Consider the following 11,314-nt stretch of genomic DNA (forward strand, 5'->3'; position numbering starts at 1 on the left):
CCCGTAACTCCATCCCGCTCCTGGGGTCGTATTCACCACCCTGGCTGGGCTTCACTTTCCAAGTGTGATGCAAGAGAGAGGCAAGACGAGCAACATAATCCTAGCCCACTATACAGAGGAGCTCATTTCACCATCAGAACTATCCAGCTTAGTGGCGTGCTTGCCCTCTCCCACCTCCATCTCATTACACTCCTGTACCTCCCTTCAGCTATTTCCCTGTTGGCTTCAGCACAATTATATCTCAAACTTTTCAACTTCACTGTGGTAATATCACCTGTTCCTGCAGACACAAACCTCTACTAGGCATCACTAGGTTGTGGGCCAGCATTTAAGAAAAAAAAAACAACTTTAGTTAGGTTCCAGTAAAGAATCACCACCAATGCCTCCAGCTGACAAGAACCACATACAAATCAGTCTCCAGCTACACTTCATTATTCAGCACAACTCAGCTTGCAGCTTCTTCATTGACCCGCTCCATCCTATTGCCTTGAAACAGTACACATCATTGTGCATCTTGTGTAGTTGGCTGGGTAGTTTTGCTAAAAGACTGGACAGATTTTCATTGGATGGTTTGGACAGGGGGTTGGACTAGATGACCTATGGAGGTCCCTTTCAGCCCTATTTCTGTGCAATTCTACACAAAGATAAAGAGGAGGAGGACAGAACAGAAAGATTTCTCTTGTGGACAGAAGAGGCTGTGATATCCATGGCTATACATGGACAATAAGTGAGGTTGCAGACAAAAGACATGTGGAAGAACATGGATTCAGGGTGAAGGACGAAACCAAGTTATGAGCAGAGGAGTTCAAAGTTGAGGGGAATAGAGGAACAGTATCACAGGCTGGTGTTTCTGCCCAAACACAAGTGTTGAGGCTTTTAGATAAAGAAAATAAGCATCTCAGGTTGGCTTGGGTGACACACAGAAAGTCTTGGAGGGAGGGTCAGTAAAAGGATGGAAATAGAGGCAGGGCTGAGTCTCGGCACAGATAAAGCAGATAAGATTAAAAGTGCAAATGATATGATGAAAGAGAGAAGAAGCCTGGAAAAAGAAGCTTAAAATACGAAAGGAGGGGTCCCATCACAGAAACAGACATAAGAGTCTGCAGGGATGAATACAACATCAGAACCTGAGCACAGCTAGAGGTGGCTCTGGAGAATGGAAATAAATGATGCATGGAAGTGAGAAGAGACTGGGAGGAAAAAAACCCCAAAACTATCAGCAAAAGGCTGAAAGGAGGCCACTTTACTACCCACAGGGAAACAAAATTCAGCTCTGGCAAAACATAACATTTAATTTGGCATTTAGCAAAATATATTTCCTTCTTCCCACAGATTTGTCCCAGTCTCTGATTTTTGAAAGACTTGCTAATAGCTGTTCAATACAGTACCAGGACGTGATGTTTGAAAAGACTCCTAACTCCATTACGAACCTGAGCTGAAAACCGGCACCATCTAGAATAAGGTTTTCAAATGGAACCAAGCGTTCAGCAATACAGTAACATCAAGTATTCTGAGCAGGTATCCAAGCAGTTCTACAGACAGAGGCAACACATATGTGAGGATCTGGGTTAATTTTTCACCCCATTAAATAACATCAAGCAAAGCCACATGAAGAGAAGGGAGGTCACAGCCAAAGAGCAATAGAGAATCTTAGGGGAATAGAAAAGAGACTGCAGGGTTGCCTATGTGAAGAGAAACCACAAAGACTATTCATGTTAGGTGAGGTTATTCCCTTGGAAAGCATTGCCATTTTAGGAACAAATGGAAAAGGAAATTTTCACTATGTGGTTATTAAAGACACAGCTCAAGCTCCAGAAAGCAAGAGACTGCAGGTCAATTACAGTCTTACCAGGTCAATGAGTTTGGTGACTGGGACTTCTCGGATCGGTCGTCTCATTCGACAGAGAGCCTCCAGAGAGGTGCCAAAGCAACTGGGCAGGTAGCTCCCATTGATGGTGAGGAAGTAATCCTTGCCTCGATCCAGATGAAGGACTAGAATATCCTCAATTTTATCCTCACCTGAGTTCAGGAGGGTCACAGAGTCCTTACTGACATACACATCCAGGGAGATGTCCAGAGTCTCATCTGAAACAGGATGAGGGACACAGGGATTACAGAAACTCTCTATGGAGGAGTGATAGAGTCAAACAGACAGCCGCAGACAGACAACAGAAAGCAGGACAGATGGCAGAAAAAAGAAACAGCAGAGGAAAGGAAGTATAGACACAAACACCTCAGTCAGTGTGGGAATAGTGAGAAGCAAAAGCAGCAGAAAGCAGGAAAGCAAAGAATGGAAGTGATGACAGTGGTCTTGTCCAAGACACTACAGAGATAGTAGTAAGACTTACTTGGGTCCAGGTAGCCTTCACAGGGCTCAGCCCGAAGCCATGGCTTACAGTACTGGGTATCATTGAGTTTGGGGATGAAGGAGAAATGACAGGGGACCTGCCCATTGTTGGTGATCTGGAACTTCTGCTTCTGAAGCTGCCGGAACTTCACATGATCAAAAACAAACTGCAGAGCAAAGAGGAAACAAATCTCGTTACCAATCTGGGGGCAAAACACAAATGCAAACTCCACAAGTGAAAAATGGGGAGGTAACTAAGCGGTACTGGCTCCATAACAGAGCGCCTGTGTAGAGGCAGGGAAAGCTGCAGTTTCTAACCAATTCCCAGAATATCTATTCTGGCTCCTGTCTCTAAACTGAAGTTTAATGAAACATTATCAGTCTTTAAAAAAAAAAAAAAAGGTTTCAGCTCTCCTAGAATTGCTGGCAGTTACGAAGCACATGAGGATTCAGTTTTCATTCTCACATCTCTTCTACTAAGCTCCAGTGAAGGAAGGAAGTCATTTTCCATTCTGTCCATCATTCGAACAATATCCTCAAACACCTGGCGGTATCTCCGCTCATCCACAACCTTCACCTGCAGAAGATCAGAAAATACTCTGTGAAGCTTTAGGCTCTCTGCCTTTCAGCATAAACTCCTACAGGAGTTTGTAATTTGCAGCAGAGCAGAGGAGATTTTGGGGCATTCCCTGTATGTAGCTTTGAAGGTTCTGAGAGTTGATGTAGTTGCTCCTCAAAGCTTCATGGGTACTTACACGCAAATTACACCCACAGACATTAGTACTGTTACCGTCTTGCTGAGGGGGAGTAGAAAGAAGCTACTATTTGGGGTGGCCTATGCACTGACATTCTATAGGGACATGCATCGTTCTTCAGGTTGACATGCTTGCATAAAGAGAGAAAACACCACCTCTTCCAGAAGACCCTCTCCCCTGCAGCTTGAGCTAGGAATACTGAACAAATATGCTACATCTATCTAGTAGATTAGGGACCTCAAATCTGTTGCCTAGCACAACTCCTATTCAGCTGTTTGCAACCAAACTAACACTTATGGGCCCAAGAGAACATGCATCTCACAGCATATCAGAAACACCATCACAGGAGCAATTGCTTTAATTGCTCCAGTCCCCAAGAAGAGGCATCTACAAAACAGCTAAGCAACCTCATTCTAGAGGTAGATGCATTGGAGTTGCACATCAAAGGATAAGAAACACTGTTAAAGCAATCACATGGGATGCAGCTGTCTTATTTATACTTCCACGTCTGCTATGCTAAACTTCAGTAAATCACCTGTGTTACAAGGAACAAGTCTGCTTCAGAGTTGTACACTTGAACTATGTTGCATGCAAGCGCTGCAAATTCTGCAACTGCCCAGCTGTACTGGCTGGAGTGAATGAGGCTGCCAAAATACACTGCACAACAGCTGGGTGAATACTACTGATTTCTGTTCCTTCCACCCTTCTGTAGCCACACTCAGACAGGCATCTTTCTCTTGCTTTAGTGAACAGAGTACCAAACAAGTGCTTTCCTCAACATCAAGCAACAGTTACCCCAATCAGAAAGAGCGCGCTAACTGGCTTGTGGTCACTACTTTTCAGGTCCATGTGACTGCGGTACCGGAGCTGATGAACGTTGCCTCCTCTCCAGAGGATTCGATCACACCAGGCTGGCACACGACACTTCCCACTGCAGAGACACATAGATTACAAATGGAATTAGACAGTCTCTATTGGCCTATTTAACGAATTCTCATCCTTGGCCAAAATGCTCCCTGCAGTGTACAATTTTTAGGGATTCATCTCCAGGGATGGGGCTCCCACATGTGTCAGCCTAAAAACTCTCTCTCTGAAATTTCCTCTCCTCTACTCATGCAAGAGCTGAATTTCCGTCCCTGAAGCTGGCATGCTGCCTTGACTGGCATCTAGCTCATGTACAGGTTTTGGACTTCTTATCCTCCTTCCTATCCAATCACTGGTTTTGCTTTTCACAAAGTCTCTTACCATCTCACTGGCAGTTGAAAAATAAGGCTGTACAGTAACTATCACTCTAACTTGAGGTTTTTGTATATGTAGACCCAGTCACATTAGTTTTTTTGCCACCGCACCTTAGTACAAGCTACAGCTTAATTTATTGTCCACTCTTTCCACTCTGGAAAAATTAACTCAGCTGCTACTGTTCCCGGCAACTGAGTCTCTGAGTTTTGGGTTAGCTTCTCCAGCTTAGTTAACTTTTCATAAGACAGACTGACTCATTTGGAGACTGCACTTATTTCTAACCCCTCAATTTTCTTTTGTTTCTGTCCTTAGCTGTTACAGCTCCTTTAAGCAATCACTGTACAGGTCATTCTTTATCCACATTAGTTTCTGGACACAGTGAAATGCTCTGTTTCAAGTAAACTGAAACAGGTAACCCATCCCACTGGTGAAGGTTCTACTTCAGAGAGTACAAAGAAAGCAATAAGAGATCTGTTTGACTACTCGGTGGTATACTGATGGCTATAGGAGTGTTTCTAGGACATGGCTTATAGTCTAGTAATTCAGCCAGGGAATGAAATTTTGTAGCATAAATGTTATAAAAGGCCAAGGCTAAGAGGCCAGCAGCAATAGATTTTACCTGGAATCCCAGCGGTCTGTCTTAGAGTCATATTTGTACGTGGGGATGAATTTAATCTCTCCCTCTGTGAAATCAGCAAAAGCTTTCTTATGAGTACGCTGAATATTCAACTAGAGGCAAAAAGGAACATCCTTATCAGCACAAAAGCAAAAATCACTGTTCTGGAGAGCAGAGTTACAGGCAGGGTCTTTTGTATTCCACAGGCATGAAATTTGCCACAGACTCCCCCCTCACTCCAGAACTGGTGTCTCAAAATAAACTCTTTTATTAAAAGCTTTTGCAGCTGTGAAGAAAGCCTTCCAAATGAGAACAGTCGTGAGTCCAGAGACAGACGAAATAGCTACGGAAAACAGTAACTGCTGTGCTCCATCTGTCCCATCCAGGTATTAACTTTGGAAGATAATTACATTAAAGTGGAACCAGTATTAACAGCTTCACTGTTGATCATTTTAGGAGAAGCCTCCAGCCAATGTACTTGGGTAACAACCCTAAATTGCCCCCCATATCTTCTCTCTACTGCAAAATCTCCATGTTTCTTCTATGAGAAGCTAAAATGTAAGGGCTGTCAGTACCATATTCTGCAGAACAGTTAAAATTAAGACATTAAGAACAGCGAAGTTAAATTCAAAGTATGTGCAACAAACATTTCATTGATAAAAGCCCCCATTTTAAATTTTTCCAAAGCTGCTTCAGTTTCTATAGATCTACAGGGAAGCGCTGCATAACATACGCTTCCACTAGAGAATTTAGGTCACCCTTATTAAGCAGTATGCAGAATCCCAACACACTTTCTAGGATACCAATTATAAAATCCTTCACAGATGTCACTGTCATAACTGTTCTAAATCTGTCCTTAGTGGAGGGCAATCAGTAAGACAGCAGCACTGTTACAGCAATGGAAACTTGCATCAAATGGAATTTTTGTTCTGAGGGAGCCATTCCATGTAGTGTGTATTGGTTAGGTTATATTTAATATACACTCTTACAGCCCAAATATCAAATAAGAGCTTACTCAGCTTTAAACACGTTTTGATATTTTTAGTGAGAACTAAATGACAGCATGACCCAAACAAGGATGCTTCAGAGCTGAGTTTAGGGGCATTTCTATCTCCTGCCACTATAGCTTTGGCAGCTAGGGCTTCTAGAGTAGTTGTACTACCCCCTCAAAGGAATCCAATAAAAGCTTTCTTCTCTAAGCACTGCCATAGCCACATGACAGGTTTTGCTGGCTTACCTACAGCAGCTGTGTGATGTGATCTTTCCACACCTAGAGCAAACCTTTGTAGTGAAGACCAAACCTGGGTCTATTACAAAAGGGCACAGGCCAGCTCTTAAACACAGGGACAAGATGGCTTCATGTTTTTCATGCCACACACGACTGAAGTTCACCAACCTGGTCATATGTCAACAATTTCTGAAGCTCATTCTTAGTAATCAGACTTTTCACCTCAGTGGAATCAAGAAGGCACAGTCTGTAATTCAAGTCTCCCAGCCAGATGACAACACTAAGCATAAAGGTAAACACAGGAGAGAAGAGCCAGAAGTTAGTATCAGAACTCACCTGGTGGGAAGAGGAACAGATAATCAGCTAGGCTGCATTTAAAAAGCATATCGTAGGATGTAATGGGTGAGACACCTAGAGCACAATCACAAGAAGTTTCAAGATTTGAATGAATCTAACACCTACTAATAAGATAATTCAGTTTCCTTAAGAATTCTATGTGGCATCAAGGAGTCATTAACTCAAGGCTGCTGAAATTTGCCTCAATCTGAAAAAACATCTGAAAGGACCAAAACATTTTTTATAAAAATGAAACAGAAGTACACCACAATTCAGTTTGTAATCAGTTAATTTCTTAAACATGGGGCACATGCACTGTCTACAAAGAAAAACCTGCATTTCTACAAGACAAAAAAACAACAGAGCCTCTGCCTACTAAAGCTGGGCCTACTACTGCTTTGTATTTGCCCTTGTATACCAAAAAAAAAAAATTACCAGTATCATATTTGTTACCAAGATATCAACAGGCCTCTCTCGTATGCCTGATACAGGCTGACTGTTGTCCAGACAAGAGTACAGGTCCAGTAAGAATCTATGAATTCCTGAATGCAGTCACCCTACCTCATTCCATCCACTAGCCACACACCCCTCTGCAGCTACCAACAAACTCTATTGCCCCTCCTCTAGAATAGTGGTTAGCAACTTTTTAAAACTCTGGGCTGGACTGACTCAGTTTGAGCAGATACATGGGCACTAGGACCCAGCCACTACCACTGCTTTTTCCCCTACAGCAGCACAGGAAAGCAACCAGTACCAATGCTCCCCACCACTGAATGCTGCTGAAGCCCCATGTCCATGTCTGTGGGCTGGATTAAATGGTTTTGCAGGGCATAGGTTGCTGACCCTACTCTATAGATTTCCAGACAGTCTTCCAGCCTCCTCATCTCCTTGCGGCTAGACCGTTGCAAGACCCTTGACATTCTCACTTCTCTTCACTCTTCTCTTTCAGTCTGAAACCTGAGCTCATTTCCAGTATGAAAGCACCTGCAGATTACATAATTTCTTGGAGGAACAAACTTCTGAGCGAGAAGAAAGCAGAGAAGGAGGGAAACAAAATACCCCAAAATGAAAAGCTGGAACGTGCTTCCCAGGCAGTGAGTTTCTATTTTTGTTCTAAAAAATTCCCGTTTTTTTCACAACTCTAATAATCATCTATTGACTTACCAATGCTAGTTATTGAGAGGACAGTGTTACAGACCACTGGTGAGGACAGGACTGCTAGAGACTGTGCAACTGACTACAATACAAATTCTGCCCTGGTGCTTTGGCCATCAGTGCCCCTACAGATTCAGCTGCACTGATGGGAGTTATTTTATGGATAAGGCTTCGGAATTTTTATCATGTTAATAAAGCAGGCAGTTTTATCTACATTTGGGCTCCAGCTGGTGGGAATGTTTAGTTAAGACTTCCTAAATTTGAGGAGGGGAGCAGAGGTGGAGACTCACTCATGTTTCATGATGTTCAGCTGAGGTAGGCCCTCATCAGGAGGTAAAAAACTCATCCGGGCACAGATATCCTTATAATCCTGATTCCGCCGCTCAAAGTCCTCCACGTGAGCAGCCAGGTGAGAATTGACAATGCAGAACGTAGTGTTGTGGAACACAAACCTTACAGCCACGCCACCCTTGTTACCCTGGGAAGTGCAGTTAACACTGATTATTAGGTAAGAACACAAAAGGAACAATTGAGACCTGGGCTAAGACAAAGTAAACAGGAGGCATGCAGACAGGAAGACTCACAGCACAGAAAAGTAAGCACCAGAATGCCACATCTCACATAAACCAGTCAGCTACTGTGGTGCAACCACTGTTCCAGGCCACTCACCATCTTCCCCATGATTCCAGTCCCCACAGTCTCTGCCATGACATCTTTGACATAACTTAGTTGATCCTTCCTGGCAAATACAAGAAGCATCATGCCAACCAGGCGTACTATCTGCACCTGCAAAAAAATTTTCTGTGAATTCACAAAAGACAACAGCAACACATGCCCAACTACTCACCTTCACATACTGTCCTCTCTCTCAGGGCTTCTCCTGATATCTGTTATGTTTTCCATAGGCTGCCATGATGCCCCAACCCTTCATATACAGACCTGCCCTGGGGAATCCCTAAAGCACAGCAAACTTTTGGGGAGAGTCAGTGTTTTCAATGTTACCAGATGATGGTGCTGAGCTCATACTGTGTTCCCTGGAAGTGCCAAGTACACCCCTGAAACCCTGGAAGTATTGCTCTCTTCAGAGATTTGAGACTTTGTAATTGTGTGACAGGCCTGAGGCCTCCCTATTAAGCTATAATCCTATCAAGAAAAAACTGAGGGAGAACTGACTGAGCCTCATAAAATATCTGGGGCCAGTCAAGTATTTCTGTTCATCTGATTGTATATAAGTGCAGAAAACTGGAAGTGGGAACAGGAGGCTTAACTTGGCAAAGACGTTTTAATGCAGGGGAAACAAGCAGTATGTCAGACGTCAGGGCATCAGAAACGACTGGCCCCTAGGCATATCAAAGCAGCATCTGTGATCCTCGGCTCCCATTGTCTCATGGAGGACTTTTTCTTCCCTTCCATAGGAAGCATTTTTTCCTGGAGGAGAGGGAGGTCTTTGCCACTGCATGGCTTATTCTACACCTGCTAAACACAGGGTTTGTGTTTGTCCATCTTACAGTGCTACATGGATCTGCTCCTAACTCTTCTACATGACCTAAATCATTTTATCTTGGGCCTGTGAGCTTACCCACCTCCAAAACATGGGTTGTGAGGCTGAATAATTGGCATATGAAGCACTTTGAAATACTCTATAGGGAGCAGCAAAGTATTAGTAGAAGTGGGAATGAACCCTCCACAGCAGAGGGGAGCCAAAAAAATGGCCCACTTACATTAACAAGAGTTAAATCATTTCTAAGTCAGGGGAACTAGAGACATCAGAAAGTTATGCAGGGCTCTAACATTGGCATTTTTAACCATGGGCTTTATCTGTGGTTTTAGTCACTTCTGCTTGCCTGCAGCCATATCCTGTAACTTGCCCTTCAGAAGGGATGGAGAGTTTTAAAATTCAAGTAAAGCAAACTTGGGGAAGCCAAATCTACCATTGCCATCACATCCTCTAATACCTACTTTAGAAGCACCATTTCCTCAACTTCCTTGCTTTCAACACTTTTGCTGCAAAAGGGAAGGAGGAAAAGCAAAATAACTAATGATCTCAGGGTAGTGACATCTACTGGACAAACAGCTGCTACATTAGCCTGCTACAAAAGAATTGGAACCATTTCACTCAAAACTAGTCCAGGAGCCCAGCTAGCACCACCAAAAGTAACTCCTACCACTGCCTCTGGCAAACTTCTCCCTAAATAAACATTATGTTTCCTCAAGGAGAAGCTATTTACTTGGTTCCTTAGGATAAGACATACCCAATTTTTATAGGTACAGAGCCACTGGAGTTATGTGGATGTGGAATGTGAACCCTTTGCAGGGGTCTTACTGGAGTACTCAATCATATCTCACATTGCACCCCTGCCTTCCCAAGTCTCTGCAGTTACTGATTGGCTGTTCAGCAGGAGCTTCCTAAGTGAGAGCCAAGAGCTGTTCCATAGCATTTTCTGTCCTCTGACACTTCAGGTTTATTACAGTAACCACAAGTCTCCCTACCCATAAAACTAGTCTTTTGATGTGTTAGTTACACAGTCTGGGGAATTTTTGCTCTGTGCTGTTTTTGCTCAAGTAAACCTAAGGAAGGAAAGAGTGAGCCTATTTTTATTCTGCTTCCCAATCTCACCAGTTCACAAGCCAGAGGCAACTGTTGAATAGAACTCACTTTCTTATACTTAGCATTGGGGTGCAAAGCCTTCTCTACAGCAGCCAGCCACTCTTGCTCCTTTGCAGAGTCAAGGTAGAAAAAAGCCTCTGTGCTGAGATCCAGCTCCTGGAACCTAAAAACAAGATAATTTAGGACACTATACCCCTCCCACAAACCAGCTTCCCCTGCACCACCAGCAGAAGTTGGTCCTGTAGCAGCTGCAAATCAATCTTACTCTGGGGTATCCACTCTGAAGTATGAGCACATAGATCCCACTCTTAAAGGCTATGTAGCTTTTTTCAGTGTCTTAGAAGCTTCCAAAGATCATCCCCCCAAAAGACATTAGTTCAATCTGGTTTGGGGGCAGCATGACTTTAGTCTCAGTGGAGGCCTCACTGTTTTGTTAGGTCAAGCAGATATTTTGAGTTTAAGATGCTTCTTTGGATGGTCTGGATCACTGCTTCCCCAAAGCAAGATCCTGTGAAAATAAAAACTCTTGGTTTCCACCTCTAGTGCTCATGCTAGATCAGTAGGAGCCAACCTTCTTTGGTAAGCATGCCACAACTCGGCCCTATACCCTCAGCAAGTACCACTCCGATTCCTTTCTCCTGCCCTATCTGCAGTTGTTTTCTGCCCCAGCCCTACACAACCTGCCTTATCTGCTGTTCAGCCTTCTGCCATATTCATCGCTGTGCTGCCTGTCCCCTCCCCCCCCCCCCATCTGCCACATGCCACACACAGAAGCTGCCCATGCCACTTGTGGTATCCATGCTGCAGGCTGGCCACCCCTGTGCTAGTCATGTAAAATGTGGCATCCACTGGGAAAGCCTGGGAATTTAAAACTAGTAAAATCTATCAGTGTCAAAAGGGAAGCAATGAGACATCAGATGCTGTAAATATGAATTAGCAAGCATTCACTCACCCAACACAGTAGATGTCTGGAGGATCTTGGTCACAGATTAACCAGGGTTCCAAGCTGCTGTCTGGAGACTGACCATTA

At 43.7% G+C, this 11,314-nt stretch overlaps 1 protein-coding gene across 3 annotated transcripts in view; it reads right to left on the minus strand.

The window, feature by feature from the left end:
* The window catches only part of OCRL (OCRL, inositol polyphosphate-5-phosphatase), a 34,169-nt gene that overhangs the window by 11,969 nt on the left and 10,886 nt on the right, over positions 1–11,314 (minus strand). For all 3 annotated transcript variants that reach the window (XM_019521159.1, XM_019521158.1, XM_019521157.1), the window contains 10 exons: positions 11,237–11,309; positions 10,333–10,447; positions 8,346–8,462; positions 7,967–8,154; positions 6,354–6,465; positions 4,961–5,070; positions 3,898–4,033; positions 2,814–2,924; positions 2,349–2,514; positions 1,850–2,085 (listed from right to left, as the gene is read on the minus strand). In XM_019521159.1, coding sequence (XP_019376704.1) covers positions 1,850–2,085; positions 2,349–2,514; positions 2,814–2,924; positions 3,898–4,033; positions 4,961–5,070; positions 6,354–6,465; positions 7,967–8,154; positions 8,346–8,462; positions 10,333–10,447; positions 11,237–11,309 — 1,364 coding nt within the window. The remainder of the gene's footprint in view (positions 1–1,849; positions 2,086–2,348; positions 2,515–2,813; positions 2,925–3,897; positions 4,034–4,960; positions 5,071–6,353; positions 6,466–7,966; positions 8,155–8,345; positions 8,463–10,332; positions 10,448–11,236; positions 11,310–11,314) is intronic.

Source organism: Gavialis gangeticus, unplaced genomic scaffold (assembly GCF_001723915.1).
Source record: "Gavialis gangeticus isolate Ggan-Ray unplaced genomic scaffold, GavGan_comp1, whole genome shotgun sequence".
Classification (NCBI taxonomy): domain Eukaryota; kingdom Metazoa; phylum Chordata; order Crocodylia; family Gavialidae; genus Gavialis; species Gavialis gangeticus.